Source organism: Hemiscyllium ocellatum, chromosome 10, assembly GCF_020745735.1.
Source record: "Hemiscyllium ocellatum isolate sHemOce1 chromosome 10, sHemOce1.pat.X.cur, whole genome shotgun sequence".
Taxonomy (NCBI): domain Eukaryota; kingdom Metazoa; phylum Chordata; class Chondrichthyes; order Orectolobiformes; family Hemiscylliidae; genus Hemiscyllium; species Hemiscyllium ocellatum.
This window is the reverse complement of record NC_083410.1, coordinates 96,337,562-96,359,196: the sequence shown is the minus strand read 5'-3', so window position 1 is coordinate 96,359,196 and position 21,635 is coordinate 96,337,562. Positions and strand designations below refer to the sequence as shown.

Sequence of the window (21,635 nt, the reverse complement as noted above, 5' to 3'; positions counted from 1 at the left end):
GGGTGGGCAGGGGGGGCAGATTCTTTCCCACACAAGGTTATTCAATATTTTGAAGGTGGAGGTGGATAGATTTTTGTTTGGCAGGGAGATTGATTGTTAGCATGGGTGGAAGGGAAGGTGGAATTTTAAACGCAAACAGAGCAGCATTGATCTTATTGAACGGAGGACTAGATTTGAAGAGCTGAGTTATCTATTTCTCCTTCTCATTTGTACGCACTTGTACGGCATGGTGATCTGCGAAAACCTGGACTCCTGGCCCCAGTTCCTTTCCCTCTATTACAAAAAAACGACAAGGAGGTGTCGGGCGAGATGAAAGAAAAAATATACAAGAAAGTTGGTGTGTTACTCAGGACGTTACAGTGTATTTTGGAACACGTGATGTCCGAGGCTCTGACATTCTTGCTGCAAATGTGGCTGATTCGGGAATCCTCCCCACTCTTAAACCACCTTCCATTCGTGTGTGTTGGGAGGAATTCCAAGTCTAGACTCAACTGGCTTGCCCACATTGTGAGTGTACCTTCCTTCCACGGACGTCAGGTCTTGGAGTGGGGATCTGCTCAGAGATAAGGGCACTACCCACTGCAGCACAAGACCTGTTTCTTAAGATTGACGGTAGACTGGAAATTAGAACAACTGAAGCTATTCTTCTCAAGAAAAGAATGTAGAATGAGGTGTATTGTCACGTGTACTCAAGTTACAGAACAACAGGAGTACAGGAAAGGTCAACCATCTCACCAACACACAGTACCGGCTTAGGTCCAAAGTACCCAGGTACGACTAAAATAGAAAAAAAAAGTCACTCTACTTTACAGATATACATAGAATAAGTTAGAAAAATAAGAAATAAAGCTGAAACGATAGACATTCCAGTCTTTCTATAAGGGCTTCTATATGGTCTGACCAACGAGTGGCCACCTTCGTTCCTGGCCCACTGAACACTGTCCCCCATTCCTCTCTGGCCCATCCCCATTCCTCTCCGGCCTGTCCCCATTCCTCTCTGGGCCGTCCCTTTTCCTCTCCGGGCCGTCTCCATTCCTCTCCGACCCGTCCCCATTCCTCTCCGGCCTGTCCCCATTCCTCTCCGGCCTGTCCCCATTCCTCTCCGGGCCATCTCCATTCCTCTCCGACCCGTCCCCATTCCTCTCCGGCCTGTTCCCATTCCTCTCCGGCCCATCCCCATTCCTCTCCGGCCCGTCCCCATTCCTCTCCGGGCCATCCCCATTCCTCTCCGGCCCGTCCCCATTCCTCTCCAGCCTGTCCCCATTCCTGGAGCAAGGCCAGCTCCTGAACTGAAGCTGTCTACTCTGTGTTTAATCCAAATCTGGTGGTGTTGCTGGGCTGGGTGCAGCCAATGTGTTATCTCACTGTGAGGTCTGGAGATACTTTGATGGTGCTTTGGAAAAGAAAAAGATTTGTTCCTTTTTAAATCATTCAGTAAGCTACTGGTTTAGAAGGTGCCTGAGAGATGCAGTTGTTCAAGGCAAAATATCAGGCCTGCTCTTAATGTATTAGATCAACACTGTCCAAAGGTGGGTTCATGACAATGAGCACGAATAAAGTGTGGATCTGGCACATTTTCGCAGGTGCGTGACCCAGTGGCAGGACTATCAGGAGGCCAGGCAGCAGGTCATTGCTCTGATGAACCAAGCGGAAAAGAGGTTGTCGGAATTCTCTTCAGCCAAAGCAGCAACTAGCCATGAAAGTGAAGAAAAGCTGACTCAACACAAGGTCAGTACGACAAGAGATAAGCTAACAATATTAATTAGCTCACAGCACAACCCTGCTCACATCCATAACTAGCTCACATCACTAACCAGTGGGTAAGATTCACCTTCTCACATCTATAACTAGCTCACATCTATAACTAGCTCACATCACTAACCAGTGGGTAAGATTCACCTTCTCACATCTATAACTAGCTCACATCTATAACTAGCTCAAATCTATAACTAGCTCACATCACTAACCAGTGGGTAAGATTCACTTGCTCACATCTGTAACTAGCTCACATCTATAACTAGCTCACATCACTAACCAGTGGGTAAGATTCACCTTCTCACATCTATAACTAGCTCAAATCTATAACTAGCTCACATCACTAACCAGTGGGTAAGATTCACTTGCTCACATCTGTAACTAGCTCACATCTATAACTAGCTCACATCACTAACCAGTGGGTAAGATTCACTTACTCACATCTATATCTAGCTCACATCTCAAACCAATGGGTGAGATTCACCTGTTTACATCTTTAACTAGCTCACATCACGTCATGTCAATAACCAGTAGACAAAATTAACTAGCCCATGACAACAAGTAACTCCCATCAATAACTACCTCACGTCATTAACTAGCTCATTAAATGACTTGCTCACATTGGTATCTAACTTACATCGATAAGCGGATCACAGCAATAACTGGCTCATTTCAATGACCCGTTAACTTCAATAACTAGGCCACTGCAGTAACCAGTGCTCAACAATAAGCAATATTAACTCACTTATGTCAATAACTAGGTTGCATCAACAAATAACTCACCAATAACTAAGTGGCATTAATAGCTAACACACCAACATTTTGTTCAATAACATAATAAATCACTGAAATAACAAGCTTAGAATATACTCTATATTTAGTCTTTGGAGTGACTCTTCCATCCCTTCTCTGCACTGACGACCTTTCCCCTTACACGAGGCAAGGTTAATCTCTCCATCAGTCATCTCTCTTTCTCGAGAGCAACTGGATAGTTCTCTGGGATGACTGTGACTTTTATTTAGGCGAAGGTGAGGACTGCAGATGCTGGAGATTAGAGTCGAGAGTGTGGTGCTGGAAAAGCACAACAGGTCAGGCAGCATCTGAGAAGCAGGAGGGTTGGCGTTGAGCGTCATTCCTGATGAAGGGCTTTTGCCTGAAACATCGACCCTCCTGCTCCTGGGAAGCTGCGTGACCTGCTGTGCTTTTCCAGCTCCACTCTCTCAACTCTGACCTTTATCTGTCAAGTTAAGGTGAACAGAATTGGACTAATTTATTGATAAGGAACAAAGCTGGCTCTGGAAGACAGATGGCCTAACAGAGCTGATGAAAATTATAAAAGGTTTTTCTAGGTTGATTGCAGAGACAACATTTCCATTTGTGGGGCTGAGCATAACTAGAAGCCATCTGTATAATGACAGTCAACAAGAAATCCAAAAAGGAATTCAGAAGAGACTTCTTTACCTCGAGAACTGAAAATATAAAACTCACTGCCATAGGGAGTAGTTGAGATGAATAGAATCTTAGAATCGTTGAGTTTTTACAGCAGGGAGACAGGCCATTTGGCCCATCATTTCTGTGCTGATCCTCAAACATCCATTTATTCTAATCCTCTTTTTACCGATCTTGGCCTGTAACCTTGTACACTGTGACATTTCAAGTGCTCACCTAAATGCTTCTTAAATGTCTTTAGGGTTCCTGCCCCTACCATCCTTTCAGATAGTGAGTTCCAGTTGCCCACAACCTTCAAAGTGGAAGCATTTTCCTCAATTTCCATCTAAACCTTCCTGCTCCTTACCTCAAAACTGTGCCTTCTGGACAATAACCCCTCCATGAAGGGGCAATGTTTCTTCCTAACTACTCTGTATACGCCCCTCATCATTTTGTACCCCTCAATCAGATGCCCCCTTAACTTTCTCTGCACTAAGGTAAACAGTTCCAGCTTATCCAGTCTCTCTTCACAGCTGAGTATCTCCAGCCCAGGCAACATCCTGGTGAATCTCCTCCATCAGCCCTCCCTCAACAATATAGATGAATTTAAGTTGTGACCAAATGAGGGAAAAGGGTTATGATGATGGATAAGGAAAGATGGGAGGAGGAGATTTACACAGAGCATAAACACTGCCTTGGACTGTTTGGGCTGAATGGCCTGTTTCTAGTCTATATATCCTGGACGGCATGGTGGTTCAGCAGTTAGCACTGCTTCCTTGGAGCACCAGGGATCTGGGTTCAATTCCAGCGAAGGGCAACTGTCTGTGTGGAGTTTGTACATTCTCCCCGTGTCTGTGTGAGTTTCCTCCGGGTGCAATGGTTTCCTCCCACAACCCAAAGATGTGCAGGTTAGATGGATTGGCTGTGCTAAATTACCTGTAGTGTTCAGGGATGTGCGGGCTAGGTGGATTAGCCATGGGAAATGCAGGGTTAGGGTCAGGGTCTGGATGGGATGCTCTTCAGAGGGTGACGGATGGGCCGAATGGCCTGCTTTCACAGGGTAGGGTTGATACGATATGGTAAGTTGTTATGTGTGTGTTGATATATCATGTTTTAGTTTACTCCCGTTCACTTTGCTGGTGTTTCTCTCCCCCCCGCCGCAGTCCTTGCTGTCAGTGGTGAACTCCTTCCATGAGAAAATCACTGCCCTGGAGGAACAGGCTTCCCATCTCGAGAGCCTGGGCAACGATGCCAGCAAGGCCACCATCAGCCGATCCATGACCACGGTGTGGCAGCGCTGGACTCGACTCCGCACTGTCGCCCGCGAGCAGGAGAAGATGCTGGAAGAGGCTGTGAGAGGCTGGAAAAACCTCACCGACAAGGTACGGGGCATTCCGGAAGGTGCTGGAAAGTTTCTGTGAAAGCAGGGAGTGCTGGAAGTGCTCAGCAGGGCGGGAGAGGAAGTTGGTGCTTCAGGGCGGTACCGTTTCATCAGAACCGGAAACGGACGGGGAGAAATTTGTTTAGCTGAAGCGGTGCAGGTAGCAGAGCCCACTGCATCACCCGCCCCTAGGGAATCGGGCAAAGTCTCCATACACGTGGTGCAGCCCAAACAAATCTCTCCCTCAAAGAGTTTGTAAGTAAGTTGCAGAGCTGGAGGAAAATGGTGAGGGTGGGAGAGAACAACATGAAGATCCGTGACAGGGTGGAGACTGGCAGGGATCAAATGACCATAGTCACACAGTGTCAGACAAAAAGAGGGTTAGTCTTGAAGCAAGTGAGGAAGTGAAAGGTGAACTGGGGGAGGTTGCAAAAGAACAGCAAACGTGGCAGGGAATATGGAAAATCTAGTTTGAAGAAAACGGCAGTGATCCTTGCCACCCCATTACAGATCTTCCCCTTCGTTCCTCACTTCCCACCTCCTTAACCTGCCTTGACATTTGCCCAAGAATTCTCTATTCCTTAATGTCTTCTGGGTTCCAATGGAATCTCTTTGGCCTGATGTGAAACTCAGTGCCTCTCTTCCACAAACACTGCATTACCTACTGACCCCTTCCCTTTTACCACCAGTTTGGCCAAAAGTGCATCCTTCTCAATAAGTGTCAAGTTAACGTACATGACACAAGGTCAGAGGGTATCGCAAACCGTTTGTAGCACTTGTACTCTTATCAATTCACCGACGATTACATTTTCCTCAGTGTGACCATTTTTATATCGAATTCAAAGGCTCAATGGTTTTAAGTACAAATGGTTCTTGGCCTATTTATGAGGTAGTCAAATAGGGCTGGGGGGTGGGTAGTGAATGATCAAAAACAAAGAAAGAAATGGTTTTTTGTCATAGTGCTTGGACAGAATTCTGGGAGGAATGGCAGAATGGAAAAGCGAAATGCTTAACAGTTAGGATTCTGGGTTAGAATGGTGCCAAACGCAGGACGTTAAGATAATGATGGTCCTTTCAACTGAACCCAGCTCATCTATCTGGGCAGAGCTCCAACAGTGTCCTGTCCACCAGAAGCTTCAGTGTTCCCTGGCTTTTCAACCACATCGTTGAGAAATCTACTCCACGTGCAGGCCAATTATTTCTGATTCAGAAACAAGTTTGCACTTTGACTTGCTGGAGCTTGTGCCTCCTTGTTCTATTTTTATGTTGTAATTTCAAATTCTGCTCCTAATTTACCTATTCCCTAACAATTTCTCTCCCTGAAGTTCTAGGTGGTCAGTGGTTAGCACTGCTGCCTCACAGTGCCAGGGACCCAGGTTCGATTCCAGCCTCGGGCGACTATCTGTGTGGAGCTTGTACACTATCCCCGTGTCTGTGTGGGTTTCCTCCTACTCTGGTTTCCTCCCATAACCCGAGGATGTGCAGGTTAGGGTGAATTTGCCGTGCTAAATTGCCCACAATGTTTAGGGATGTGCAGATTAGGTGCATTAGTCTGAAGTAAATGTAGAGTAATTGGGGAATGGGTCTGAGTGGGATACTCTTTGGAGGGCCAGTGTGGCCTCGCTGGGTCGAAGGGCCTGTTTCCACCTTGTAGGGATTCTATGATTCTGGTTAATTGACCCCTTTCGAAGTTATAAAGTCCACATTTCCTCTCACAGTCCTGTGGTTCAATGCTTACTGCGCCATAAACAATTGGTTCAATCAGGGCCAATTGGAAGAATAGCCCTCCATCTCTTTCAATTCCACTCTGCACTCACAAGTGATCCATAAGGGAATCCAGGTTTAGAGAGAAAAGGCAGGAAAGTGGAGTTGAGAATGATCCCATTGAATGGTGGAGTTGACCTGATGGGCTGGCTGGCCTCAATGTGGTCTCTAAGTCTTATAGTTATATGCTAAGTGAAAACTAATAACAGTTGACAATATAACAAAACACTCCTCATACTATCCGGGCCCCACACAGGATTCCTATGGAGTCTCCCTGTGTAACTCAGTCGCAATCCTGTTTTAGTGGTCTGCTCTATCATTGTTCCTATGTTTGGTGTTCTACACAAGCTTGGAATCAGGATCATTTCTTGATGGTTTCCCAGTAATCCTCAACAACCCCATTTTCCCAGCAATGTAACTCTCACTTCAGAAGTTAATTCACAAGGTGGAGAGATGGGGTTAGGATTGCATGGTGGACCAGGTTTGAGGGGCTGAATGGTCTTCTCCTGATCTGAGCTTCTCACTCTGCCTCTCACTCCTTTGCAGCACGGAGATGGAGAAGTGGGGATTTGGTGTTGGGGGAAGGTATACATGTTCACTGTTGCTATGGGGAGTTGTTCTCATGTATCTCCATGGTGGTCCTCAGATCGAGACCACGACTGTGGTGGTGGACCAGTTGCAGGATCGACTCCCCGACAGCTCGGTTGAAAAGGCGAGGAAGACCGAGCTGCTGGAGCTCCTGGAGTACCACGACGCTTTCGCCCAGGAGGTGGAACGGGAGCAGTCCACTTTGACCATTCTTCGACAGCAAGCCTTAAACATGCTCCGTGACGTGGCTCTGCCTTCCACCTCTGTCGAGGACCTGCCTGTAATGCATGAGATCAAGGCCATGCAGGACAGATACGACAAGTAAGTGGATTGGGTGGGCTTCGAGGGTTGAGCCTTGACCTAAGCAGCAGCTGCCTCCCTGAATCGAGTTGCGTAAATGAATGACTTACCAATGGGTAGTCCCGAAAATGCTTCCTTAGTAAGGATAGTAACTGCAAGGTGACTTCCAAAGAAACTTAACGGATGATGAAGCGTTAATGAAATGCATCCGTTTAGCAAGGTCCCAACATTTTGTTCTCATTCGGAGTGTCCAGTTGATTTCAGGGCTTTCGTTTCCGAAGGAATCCACTCTGTGTGTTGGGTGGAGAAGCCTTGTCAAGTCTCAGGCTGAAACTTGTCTTCATTTCACTCCTTCTTCCCCTCCAGTCACAATGCCATTTTCCAGAACTTCCTCTTCTATTCTATGTCGTGCAAGGAGTTTACTGAAGTGAAAATGCAACTTATGTTGTTGGTCCAGTGGAGGTGGAGCCATCTATTAGTGTCATTGTGTGAGCAGTTCAGATGTCCACTCATTGTGAGCACATGTTTCCCATCCTGCCTTGCAGTGAATAATACACGCACAATGTGTCCATCTGGAGTCCTGTTCTCCATCACTGTCGCCCATTACAATTCCCAGCATTTAACTCCAACCGAGACACTATGCCTTGTGTCTCCTATTTGTTCCCTACCAATAGGTGCCTCAAGAAGACAAGGGCTACTCATATATAGCTGAAGGCTTTTAGGGATGACCAGATTTGTGATAATTGACTCAGTATCTTATCTGGTGCTGTTGTTACTGAATAATTGAATTGACCTGCTGTTTGTGCTATTACATGTCATTACCTGATGGCACAGCCACTCCAGCACATCTTCAGTTGTGGAACCCCCTCACCGAGGTCCACGTAGCCTAACATTGGAAGCTAACATTGGGGTGGCAGGGTGGCTCAGTGGTTAGCACTGCTGCCTCAGTGCCAGGGACCCAGGTTCAATTCCAGCCTCTGGCGATTGGCTGTGTGGTGTTTGCACATTCTCCCCGTGTCTGCATGGGTTTTCTCTGGGTGCTCCGGTTTCCTCCCACAATCTAAAGATGTGCAGGTCAGGTGAATTGGCCATGCTAAATTGTCCCATAGTACTAGGTGCATTAGTTAGTGGGAAATGTAGGGGAATGGGACTGGGTGGGTTGCTCTTAGGAGGGTCGGTGTGGACTTGTTGGGCACACTGTAGGGAATCTAATCTAATCTAAATTCCTAACTCTTTGTGAGAAATAATTTCTTCGGGATTTTGCCTTTGATCTCCCAGTCATTGCCCATAGAGTTAGGTGCATTAGTTAGGGACAATGGGTCTGGGTGGGATGCTCTTTGGAGGATTGGTGTGGACTAGTTGGGCCGAAGGGCCTGTTTCCACATTGTAGAGAATCTAATCTAACTCCATTCATTCCCTACAGCACATGCCTCAATTTGTGGTTCTCTCTTGATTTTCTCTCCCATTTCCTCCAGGTTTTTGTTCCATCGGTGTAGAAATTCTCTACTCTAAGTTCACATTCCCAAAATCTTGCCCCAGAGTGTTTCATATTCACCTTCTACTGGACCGTGTCCAATTCCTTCTGAGGGATGTCTCAGCCCTTTTATTTGAGGCAACTTTCTTTCGGTGTGGACTTGTTGGGTCCAATGGTCTGTTTCCACACTGGGATTCTATGACTATGGGTGGCATGGTGGCTCAGTGGTTAGCACTGCCACCTCAGTACCGGGGAATCAGGTTCAATTCCCGCCTCGGGCAACTGCCTGTGTGGAGTTTGCATGTTCTCCCCGTGTCTGTGTGGGTTTCCTTCGGGTACTCTGGTTTCCTCCCACAGTCCAAAGATGTGCAGGTCAGGTGAATTGGCCATGCTAAATTGCCATAGTACTAGGTGCATTAGTCAATGGGAAATGTAGGGGAATAGGATTGGGTGGGTTGCTCTTAGGAGGGTCGGTGTGGACTTGTTGGGCACACTGTAGGGAATCTAATCTAATCTAAATTCCTAACTCTTTGTGAGAAATAATTTCTTCAGGATTTCGCCTTTGATCTCCCAGTCATGCCTTCTCATCAATTCACTGACCAGATGCTGTTCACTGTTTATCTCCCAGGACCTTGCGTTCGGCCTACAGTACCTCATCTGTTTGGCCGGGTTTGTATGAGGCTGGGCATTCAGTGACCTCAGAGCTCAACTAAGAGGGGGCATCACCCCATCCAGGATCCCTTCAACAGCCAATGTGATGTGTCACAAGGTGCTCTGTGTCAATGGTACTGATCAGGGAGTCAATGTTGAGTCTGGTCAGACCTGATGCTACATTCAGTGGGTGAACTACAGTTGAGCACTTCCTGTAGGTAGTTACGTTCTCGTGATCGTGTCTGAGTTGTATCAGATTTTCCGAGTGAATTGCACTTTTTCTGACAGGAGGGCTTTGGTCGATAGGCTCAGATTGGTCAAAGTTAATATTGAGAAATGTCTCTGTTCAATTGAAGCGTGCGGCAGAAGATAAGGAAGAGTAAGAAGATGGTCCAGCAGGAGTTAAAGGAGCGGGAAGAGGTGGAGAGTGAGTTAAATGCTGTCAAACAGTGGCTCCATGAGACAAGAGAGTATCTGCTGAACCCTACTTCGGATGCGGTTACGGAGCTTCGAGAGCTGAAGGTATTTACAGTAAGCAATAGCTGCAGTTGCTTGGAAAGAAATACACTTATGTTGTCAAAAAAGAGGGACCTTGCTGACGCTTTATGCCTCGCACTCATCAGGACCAATGCAAGAGTGCCAAAATTTTTGTGAGCTCAAAATCTCCCAAGAACACGTTGCAGCCAGCAGAATCCACTCAAAGTAGGCGAGCCACAGGAAAGGAGCTTGAATGACCAGGAACTCCATTCCTACTAGGGTGGTGGAAGCAAAGACAATAGATCATTTCAGAAAGAAATTAGTGGGGAACTTTCTGGAAGGTAACTTGAAGAGTAATACCGATATAATAGGGGATTAGGATAGGACATAGAACTGTACAGCACAGAAAGGGCCCTTTCGGTCTCGCGAACATGACGCCAAATTAAACAAATCCCTTCTGCTTGCCCTAAGTCCATATCCCTCCATCCCTTACATATTAATTTGCTTGTCCAAACGTCCCTTAAATACCCCTATTGTATCTGCCTTCACCAATACCCTGGCAGCATGCTCCAGGCTCCTACCACACCCTGGGTAAAAAAAACTTGCCCCTCACATCTCCTTTGAACTTTCCCCTTAAATGCATGCCCCACCCTCTAGTTTTAGACATTGCAACTCTGGGAAAAAGATTCTGACCATCAACCCTCTCGATGCATCTCATCATTTTATAGACTTCTATCAAGTCTTCCTTCAGCCTCCGTCACTCCAGAGAAAACAACCCGTGTTTTTCGAGCTAAGGTGATACCCCACAGGAGATGTCATGGGCGAAATTCTGTGTCACTTTAACTCTGAGACAAGCTGCAGCCAATTTGCACATGCCCAGTTCCCACAGACAGCAATGCGCTCATGTCTAAATCCTCTACTTCCCTGATGTGGATAGAGAGGTCAGTATTGGCCAGGGTCTATAAAATCATGAGAGGCACAGACAAAATAGCTAGCTAACAGCTTTTCTCCGTGGTAGGGGAGTCTGAAACTCGAGGGCATAGGTTTGTGCTGAGAGGGGAAGAGATACAAAAGGGTCCAGAGGGGTCAGTTTCTTCAGGGTGGTGAGTGTGTGACAAAATTGTACTCACCTCCGCCACTACCTCTAGCAGCCGTGGTGGTGGAAGTGAGTACAGTTTTGTCGTTTAAGACGCATTTGGACGGGTGTGTGTGGACCAAACACATGCAAATGAACAAGGCTAATGGTGAAAACTAGGCTGCTTGGACAATTTGGGCTGAAGGGCCTGTTTCCATGCTGTAAACCTTATGGCCCTATGACATAATGGGTAACTCACCTGCAATTTTCCAACATAGTATCAAGGTATCTTTTCACATGGGCAGCACGGTGGCTCAGTGGTTAGCGCTGCGGCCTCACAGCACCAGGGACCCAGGCTTGATTTTAGCCTTGGGTGACTGTCTGTGTGGAGTTTGCACGTTCTCCCCGTGTCTGCGTGGGTTTCCTCCGGTTTCCTCCCACAGTCCAAAGACGTGCAGGTTAGGTGAATGGGCCATGTTAAATTGCCCACTGTGTTACGTGCGTTAGTCAGAGGGAAATGGGTCTGGGTGGGTTACTCTTCGGAGGGTCGGTGTGGGCTGAAGGGCCTGTTTCCACACTGTAAAGAATCTAATCATATAGCAGTACAGCACTCCCTCAGTACTTTACTGTAATATTAGCCCAGATGTAGTGCTCAACTCTCTGGAAGAGAGGTTGAAGCCTACAGTGTCTGACTCCAAGGTGAGAGTGTGGCTGTGCCAAGATTAGCGATGAACAGGCAGACTAGCTGGGCTTGGCTGAACAGACACTGGGCTGGAGATTCCCATTTACCAGTTGGGAATTGAGCACTGATTGGACAAAAAATCTGCCATCATCCCCCCACCCCCATTACACCCTAACCAGACTGTACCTTCCCTTAATTTCTGGAAGGTTGTTCATGAGATGTGGTTGTCACTGGCTAGGCCAACGCTTATCGCCCCTCCTTAATTGCCCTTGAGAAGATGGTGGTGACCCTAGGTGTAAACAGCAACAAATGCATGTGGCACCTTCAACATAGCAGAAGGATCTGAAGGGTGTTTTGGGAGAGATTTTGGCACAGGGGCACAAGAAGGCCAGGTAGACCAATTGACTAATAGGCCTGTCAAAAGGCGTACGTTTAAAGGAAGAGGGAGGGATGGAGGGGTTTAGGGAGCTTCCTCTCTGGGCCCAGATGCGATGGTGGATCATTTAAAATCAGTGATGGTTACGATGCGGGGTAAACCCTCCTGCTTTAAATTTATTTGCAAATGCTAATTTAAAACCAGCAACACAGAAAAGATTTGTCCCGAGCAGTAACCTGTAAAGATCCGAGTGACCAAGGACTATTTGAAGTAAAAATTAACAACTTTATTTCTTAAAGTATAACAGAGAATAATTAACTAACCACTATTTGCAATTTCTTCCTCTAACCTACCTTTTACCTTTCCTTCAATAATACTAGCCCGATAAAACTCCCAATTAAGATTTACAAAGCCACCCTTCTTATCTCCAAATCAAGCAGCTTTTGTTCTTCTATTCCGATCTTTCTGTGTCTTCTTTTCTTCTTCTTCAGAATTTCTGAATCACAGGGTTGTGATCGAAAAGGTATTGTTAAGAGAGCTATTTTTCAAGCAGTCTGCTTACATGCAGGGCTTGGCAGCTCTCCTCTCAACTGTTCAATTTTCCCCAGTCTTATACCGACCAAAGCACCGGATTGTGTCATTGGCTTTTAAGATTGTCAGTATACTCAATTCAAACTGGATTAGAGTTTGATATTTTTTGGGGTATAATGTAAACTGATTGCCCAAATTCAAATTTGCGTTTTTTGTCTCATAGCAACTCAGCGAGTGCTGTTTGTTCTGAATCAAATGTTACTTCGTAAATTCTCCAGCACTCAGTGTATTTTCCAAGTCCTTCACTCTCTTGAAGGTACATCCGCATCTTCATAACAGTGATGCACAAAAGGCCAGAAATGGAGGAGGGTATTTCACTTATTCTTGTGATGTGGCATCGCTGGTAAGGCCAGCATTTCTTACCCACCCGTAATTACCCTTCAGCAGGTGCTGATGAACACCTTGTAACTGAACAGCTTAGTTAGGCCATTCTAGAGTCAATGGCGTTGCTGTGTGTGGGGAGTTACATGTGATATTCGTGAACCACTCAGGTTTTAATGATAATTTTATTGATTGTTAATGAGATAAGCAAGTTATTCTTTAATTAAGTATATCTAATTAAATATATATATATATGTTGTTGGGAGTCTTGTACCCATGAATCTAGACCATTAACATGGCTCTCTGACTTTTGAGTCCAGGAGCTTGACCACCATGCTACCATGTCCACATGGGTAGGTGAGCAGTCCCAAAGGGTTACCTGGCTGGGGGCAAATCTAGTGCTTGGGAAGAGTGAGACTGTGGAGGGGATTTGAAAACCGGGATGAGGATTCTACATGGAGGAGGTGATATCGGAAACCAATATAGTGAGGCTGAATCCCTGCCCTCCCCTTCACCTTTTTGATCACTCAGTGTTGAGAAGGACATTGGTTGTCTCTGGCCACTTGGGTGATCCTGGTGGTGGAATATGAGTAAAGATATTCCTGCACTTGTTGTTCTTCATTGTGTCCCACATCGGCGCACACATGACATGGGTGCTGGGGAATAAATAAGCATTACTGCTGTTTGGTGGTAGTGTTGGAGTTTTTAAAAAAGGAGGTTAGAATCTCCTCAGTTGAGGAGTGACTCTAAGCTGGAAAAAAAATATAACCAGGAGATTCAGAAAAAAAATGGTCAAGCTGAAAATTTATCCAACTGGATTTGCACCAGGAGATTTCAGTTATAGTAAATGACTCCTGTGACCCTGGATTTTGTCATGTTTACTGACCGACCATGGTATTTTGTCTTTGCTGCTTGATTTTCTTTATTTAAATCGAAGGAATTAGGATATCTTTGTGCTGCTAAAATGCAATCTCTTGTGTTTAGGAACTTCACACCGAGGTAGCTGCTCGACATCAGACTGTGGCCCAACTGGGAGATCGACAACGCGATAAATACCTGGAACTTTACACTATTCTGCCATCCGAGCTCTCGGAACAATTGGCTGAGGTTACCCTGGCCCTTGGAGCCATTGAGGAACAGGTAAAGTTCGAACCCGAGTACCATTGGAGGCTTTTCCCCTGCGGGTCACTCCACCACCACAAAGTCCTCACTCTTCCCCATGGCCAGGAGTCGGTCTGGACCACTTTGCGAAACAGCTCCCCAGCCCACAGGCCCTAGAAGGACAAGGGTAGCAGGCACATGTGAATGCCATTACCTCCAAATCTTCCTCCAAATCATAGAATGTCTCAACTTGGATACGCATGGTTATCCCTTTTTGTGGCCACTGGGTCAACATCCCAAACTTCCGCCCTGCATCAATGCGAGCACATTGTCACTCTGTGGATGGCACTGGTTAGAGAAGAAGGTGTATCTTACCACTTCGTGGGATAGGCAAGAAATGTTGGCCTTGTCACACCCTGATGCTCACATCCCAGGGATGAACGTTAAGGAGCAATTCACAGCTGTTGAGGCATTTTGTACAGACACCACGGGAAAAGGTTTGGAGTCTCTTGACTGGAGGTACAAGTGTGACAGTCGGAACACTCAGAATTCTGAGGAAGAGTCACTGGACCCGAAATGTTAGCCGTGATTTCTCTCCGCAGATGCTGCCAGACCTGCTGAGCTTTTCCAGCAATTTCTGTTTTTTGTCTCTGATATACAACATCTGCAGTTCTTTAGGTTTTTATTCACAATCTTGTATTTTAGGATACAAGCAGTAACTAGGGAGCTTGAGAAGATGGTGGTGATGCGTAGTGCCCTTCTGAAGGGCAGTGACCGAGATGATAAAATGTCAACCCTCAGGGACGTCCATACCTCAACAGCAAGTTTTTGAAAAAAGACAATGGGTTCCCACATAATGAAAACACTTCAGTCATTACATTCTCTTCTGATTTAAGTCATACTTTAACAAAATATAAAACAACTGTTTGTTTCAGTGTATTTTGCCGTCACTGGATTTTTCCCACAGAGAGTTCAGATCACATAAGTGAGAGCAGAGTTGAGCGTTAGTTGCTGACCGGCTTCTCTCCAAGCTGAGTCAAGGCAAGGCTTTGATCTTGGTCAATTGCTTCAGACTCTGCTTTCATCATTAGGGGACACCCATTTGTCCCAAAGTTGCTCAAGTGTCAGGCGTCCACTGCTTCACTGTCGCACAAGGACGATTCACTTTGGGTAGAGAGCATACTGCAGCTGGGGGACAAACCGCTGGGATGTTCACCTGCGATTTCTCCCTACGGAGAGATGTTTACTCCCAATTATCTTCCCCGCTTCTTCGTTCCTTCACGGGATGCAGGTGTGGCGGGTGAAGAGGGCTTTTGTGACCCGTGCCCGGTGGCCCTTGGTGATGAGTTGCTTTCCCGAGCTCCAGCAGCTCACAGGGTTTTGGCACACTCACAATGCTGTTAGGGACGGCGTTCCAAGATTTTGACCCAGTGACAGTGAAGGAGCGGCGATAAAATCTCCCCGGAATCCAGCATGCGTGGAGATTGGGGATGGAGGGGGGAGGGAGGGGAAGGGGTTGGGGGGAGGTGGGGATGGCACCCATTAGCTAAAAGTGCTGGTTGTCTACGAAATATAATGATGGCTTGGGACATCTTGCCCCATGGTGAATGCTTGTTTTAAAAACGAGTAGTTTGCTCATAAAAATCAATATGACTGACTGTGACAGGTGGTTCTGTCCATATCAATAAGGTTAAGTCTTGAACTATCTTTAGAAAAGCATTGGAACAGGAGTAGGCCATTCGGCCCCTCAAGCTCATTCCACCATTTAATTAATCTGTTGCCTCACTCCATCTACCTGCCTTTGTCCCATATCCTTTAATATGTTTTGCTTAACAAAAATTTATCTATCTCAGATTTATAATTAGCAACTAGTCCAGTAACCACTGCCGTTTGTGGAAGAGAGTTCCAAACCCCCACCAGCCTTTGTGTGTAGAAGTGCTTCCTAACATCTCTCCTGAACAGTGTGGCCCCAATTCTCAGACCATGCTCCCTACTTGTTGAATCGCTAACCAGTGGAAATAGTTTCTCTTCACCCTGTCTTGTCCTGTTACCATCTTGACTTTGATCAGATCATCCCTTAACCTTCTAAATTCTGAAGAAAAGAGGCCTAATTTGTCTCATCTCTCCTGATAACCTAGCCCCTGAAGTCCAGATATCATTCTTGTAAACCTGCATTGTACTCCCTCCAAGGCCAATACACCCTTCTTAAGGTGTGGTGTCTAGATCTGCCCACAGTACTCCGAGTGGTACCTAACCAGGGTTTTGCATCACTGCACCTTGCATAGCGAACCCTAGATATAAAGGCCAGTATACCATTAGCTTTCCAGATGATTTTCTGCAGTTGAATCTGGCATTTTAATGATCTTTGCACCTAAACCCTCAAGTCACTTTGGACATCTACTCTATTTAACTTGGTGCCATCTAGAAAGTTCCCTGATCTATCCTTTATTGGTCCAAATTGGATCACCTCAGACTTGTTAACATTGAAGCCATTTTACATTGAAACAAGTTAATGCTATTTGTTTTTCTCTCAGAACCTGCTTATCCTCTCCTCTTCCCAGCACGCCAGTCCAGCCCCACTCCATCCCCATTGTTGGGGGAAAGTTAACATTATTTGCCTGGAAGCCATCTTCCTGATTCGGCTGAGAGTTCCGGTGTGTGTCCCCAGCCAGTACTCTGCTGCCTCTGCAATCCTTACTATGAGGTCATGTGAAAGGTTGTCCTTATCAAGATAGTGTCTCCTCCCTTTGCTGAATGATCAGCGCAGGCTGTAGAACCAGTCAAGCTGACAGAGACTTTCCAATTAGTCCCCCTTCCTTCTCTAGTTATTGCCTCTTCACAGTCATTCAGCCAATTAGAGCAGGTGGTGATACCACTTGACCTGTCCACTTGTGCTTTAGTTTTGAACTTAATGACTAACCTCTAATTTAGTACCAACTTGTAAGTATGTTAAACTGTGTAATTAACTATCAGCTCCAAGCTGTTTTCTCTCTATAATCCTGTAGTACTCTGATGTACTTCGGAATAACACTGAGCCACAGTTAAGACGGTGAATTCCCCATAATATATTGTGTATTAAACTAATCAGTTCATAAGGTCCGAGTCTGAGAGTTTTCTTCAACACCCACCGTAGCTCTTTCCAGAAAAGATGTTGAGGAGCTCCCAATTGGAAACCGGGGAGTTAGTTCAGATGGTGTTGACAGTGAGTTGAGACCCTCCTAATGTTAATGTTTGATGCCCTCACTCTTCAGGTGAATCTGAAAGAAGGAGAAGCTCAGCAAATGCAGGCAGTGACCCTGGACTTTAACCGCAGGATGCAGCAGATCTCTGATGAATTGAATGACATCTCTAAAAAGCTGAAGGAGAAAGGAACTGATATCGTACAAGCCAAGATTGAGCACAAGGTAAAACAGGGCCAGTTTATTTCATTTATTTGTTCGCGACACAAGACGCAAATTTTAATGTCTTTAGCATACAGCACCTTACAATGAATAGTGTATATATTCTACAGCTGCATTCACAACAAGGTTCAATGAACACCCTCAAAGCCATACAGCCTGGCTATTGTCTTGCTCCCTCACCTTCAGCACAACAGGTGGTATAATGACTCACAGCACCAGCGATCCAGGTTCGACTCCACCCTCAGGCAACTGCCTGTGTGGTTTTTACACATTCTCCCCACATTTGCATGGGTTTCCTCTGGGTGCTCCGGTTTCCTCCCACTGTTCAAAGATGTGCAGGTTAGGGTGAACTGGCCATGCTAACTTGGCCCATAGTGTGCCAGGATGTGCAAGCTAGGTGGGTTAGTGGTTGGAGAGGCAAGGTTGCATGGTTCGGGGGCAGGGGATGTGTCAGGTGGGATGCTGTTTTGAGGCCGGGTGGGATTGGTGGGGACTTGATGGGCTGAATGGCCTGCTTCCACACTGTAAGCATTCTATGATTTTGTCCACTCCAGATCATTCATATAAAAAGGTCTGACAGTGCAGCATTCGGTAAGTTCCAAAATGATTCCAGTGTTTCATCCCTGTTCTGTTCAGTCTGAACCTCCATATCCTGATACCAGAAAAATTCCAGCTCATACAATGAAGAAAAGCCAACGATTCGGTGAAGGAGCTGCTGCTGTTCAGTCGTTTCCTTCAGAATCATCCTTTTCCGTATCGAGAATAGTAGTGTCCAGTTAAACCTCACTACGTAGATTGCTACTCCCTGGTTGGACATGGTCCTCCCTATCCTCTCTTGGTGTTACTCCTAGCTAAGCCACAGTTTCCAATTCCCGGCTCTGGCCTGGCTCTTTATGGATGACCCTGTCCCTGAGTAGGCCCGATCCTTCTGAACTATGCCACAGGCAATGTCTGGTGCTACGCCTGATTTCTGGCTGTTAATTGAGGGAATAACCAGCTTTGAAACCTACCCTGGAAGAAGTGAGGCCTGCAGATGCTGGAGATTAGAGTCGAGAGTGTGGTGCTGGAAAAGCACAGCAGGTCAGGCAGCATCTGAGGACCAGGGAAGTTGACATTTCAAGCATAAACCTTTCATCAGGAATGTGATGGTTACTTATGGCCTGACCAGTGTGCTTCTCCAACGCCACACTTTGTGACTTTGAAACATATCCTATTTACTCACAGTGATGGTTAAAAGAAGGAAGAACTTGAAACAGTACACCCCAGCATGCCCCAAAGTAGTTTACAGCCAAAGAAAGGCTTTTTAAAAATGTTGGCCCTGTTATAATGAGGGCAACACGTCAGCCAATTTGCGTTCAGCAAGGTCCTACAAGATAATGACTGGATAATCTATTTTTAAGTGGCATCTCGTTGAGCGATTAACGCTGGCAAGAGAGCAGCAAGAACTCCCCTGCTTTCCATCGAAGTAACTGGATCTTAAATGTGAGACGGTGAACCGAGCCAGCAGTCCAATAAATGACCTGCAAGGTGGGAGCTGTGGTGGAGCAGTACTGCACTGACCCGTGCAGAGAGGTCAGCCAGGTCACAGAACCACACAGCATGGAAGCAAACCCCTCAGTCCAACACTACCATGCCGACCAAGTTACTCAAACTTAACTAATCGCATTTGCCGGCTTTTGGCCTATATCCCTCTATTCATGAACCTGTCCAAATGCCTTTTGAATATTGTAACTGTACCTGCATCTACTACTTTCTCTGGCAATTAATTCCATTTATGCACTGCCCTTTCTGAAAATGTTGCCCCTCAAGTCCTTGTAAATCTTGCCCTTCTCACCTTAAGCCTGTGCCCTCTAGTTTTGGACTCCCCCACCCGAGGGAAAAGACCTTTACTATTCACCTTATCTGTGCCCCTTATGGTTTAATAAACCTTTATAAAATCACACCTCGACCTCCTATGCTCCAATGAAAAATGTCCTAGCCTATTCAGCCTCTTCTTATAACTCAAAACCTCCGTTTCCGGGAACATCCTGGCAAATCCTTTCTGTGCCCTCTCCAATTTAATAGTATCCTTCCTATAGCAGGGCAACCAGAACTGCACACAGTACTCCAGGAATGGTCCTGCCAGCGTCCTGTACAACCACAGCTTAATCTCCCAACTGCTATACTCAATGCTCTGGGCAATGAAGGCAAGCATGCTTAATTCCTTCTTAGCCACTCTGTCTGTACGTGATGCAGCTTTCAAAGAACGATGAACCTAATCTGGAGTAAGACCCTAACCCACAAGTATCTGAACCAGAGAGGAGAGAGTACTACCACATGGACAATGGCAGACACAGAAAGCCTGGGCAATATGTCATAGAGTCATCGAGATGTACAGCTCGGAAACATACCCTTCAGTCCAACTCTTCCATGCCGACCAGATATCTCAACCCAATCTAGTCCCTCCTGCCAACGCCCGGCCCATATCCCTCCAAACCCTTCCCATGCAGATGCCTTTTAAATGTTGCAATTGTACCATTCTTCACCACTTCCTCTGGCAGCTCATTCCATACACGTACCACCCTCTGTGTGAAAATGTTGCCCCTTAGGTGTCTTTTATATCTTTCCCCTCTCACCTTAAACCTATGCACTCTAGTTCTGGACTCCCCCACCCCAGGGAAAATGCCTTGTCTATTTATTCTATCCATGCCCCACATGATATTATAAACCTCTATAAGGTCATTTCTCAGCCTTTGCTCCAGGGAAAACAGCCCCAGCCTATTCATTCTCTCCCTATAGCTCAAATCCTCCAACCCTGGCAACATTCTTGTAAATGTTTTCTGAACCCTTTCAAGTTTTGCAACATCCTTCTGATAGGAAGGAGACCAAAATTGCATGCAGTATTCCAACAGTGGCCTAACCAATGTCCTGTACAGCCACAACATGACCTCCCAACTCCTGTACTCAATACTCTGACCAATAAAGGAAAGCATACCAAACGCCTTCTTCACTATCCTATCTACCTGTGACTCCACTTTCAAGGAGCTATGACCCTGCACTCCAAGGTCTCTTTGTTCAGCAACACTCTCTAGGACCTTACCATTAAGGGTATAAGTCCTAATAAGATTTGCTTTCCCAAAATGCAGCACCTCGCATTTATCTGAATTAAACTCCATCTGCCACTTCTCAGTCCATGGCCCATCTGATCAAGATCCTGTTGTAATCTGAGGTAACCTTCTTCGCTGTCCATTACACCTCCAATATTGATTAGATTACTTACAGTGTGGAAACAGTCCCTTCGGCCCAATAAGTCCACACCGAACCACAACCCGTTCCCCTATATATTTACCCCTGCCCCTAACACTACGGGCAATTTAGCATGGTCAATTCACCTAACCCTCACAATTTTGAACTATGGGAGAAAACCAGAGGAAACTCACGCAGACACAGGGAGAACGTGCAAACTCCACACAGTCAGTCGCCTGAGGCGGGAATTGAACCCCGGTCTCTGGCGCTGTGAGGCAGCAGTGCTAACCACCGTGCTGCCCACCATTGGTGTCATCTGCAAGCTTACTAACTTTACCTCTTATGCTCACATCCAAATCATTTATGTATTCTGTACACATCCCGAGTTTAATCTGGGGGGGGGAGCCATGGAGGTTTGATTGTGAGGTGATTTGGCTTTTGCAGAGACTATGGGACAAGGTGGACAGCTGCAATGTGAAACTTGTGGAACTGGACGCAACAATACAGGATTTCACAGAGCAGAACCCTCATCAGAGCAAGTGTCTGACCGATGACATGATCAAGCTATCGAGCCTGTATCAGCAGGTCTTTAAGGAGACCGAGTACAGAGCCTCCAAACTTAACAAGGTAAGCTAAGACAGCTGTGCACCCAGCTCAAAATCTGCCCCCTTCATGTCATCGCAATGTAATTTGTGTTTTCAGAACATTATCGCTTTTAATTCCTGCCTGTCTTTCCCCTGCAATGGAGCTAAAAGGGTTCAATTGTTGCATAGTCTAGGCTTAAATATGGATGTTTAAGAGAGGTTCACTTGAGGTGTTTGTGATATTTGATTAGATAAATAGAAATTCCTTCCTCTTGTGGGAGGGTGGTATGGTGGCTCAGTGGTTAGCACTGCTGCCTCACAGCACCAGGGGCCCAGGTTCGATTCCAGCCCTGGGCATCTGTCTGTGTGGAGTTTGCACATTCCTCTTGTGACTGTGTGGGTTTCCTCTGGGTGCTCCAGTTTCCTCCCTCAGTCCAAAGATGTGCAGGTCAGGTGGATTG

At 46.2% G+C, this 21,635-nt stretch overlaps 1 protein-coding gene across 2 annotated transcripts in view; it reads left to right on the top strand.

Moving 5' to 3' along the window:
• LOC132819864 (nesprin-1-like) overlaps positions 1 to 21,635 on the top strand; it is a 339,003-nt gene that overhangs the window by 96,975 nt on the left and 220,393 nt on the right. For both annotated transcript variants that reach the window (XM_060831771.1, XM_060831770.1), the window contains 7 exons: positions 1,584 to 1,728; positions 4,347 to 4,565; positions 6,975 to 7,237; positions 9,698 to 9,863; positions 13,848 to 14,003; positions 17,216 to 17,368; positions 21,035 to 21,217. In XM_060831771.1, coding sequence (XP_060687754.1) covers positions 1,584 to 1,728; positions 4,347 to 4,565; positions 6,975 to 7,237; positions 9,698 to 9,863; positions 13,848 to 14,003; positions 17,216 to 17,368; positions 21,035 to 21,217 — 1,285 coding nt within the window. The remainder of the gene's footprint in view (positions 1 to 1,583; positions 1,729 to 4,346; positions 4,566 to 6,974; positions 7,238 to 9,697; positions 9,864 to 13,847; positions 14,004 to 17,215; positions 17,369 to 21,034; positions 21,218 to 21,635) is intronic.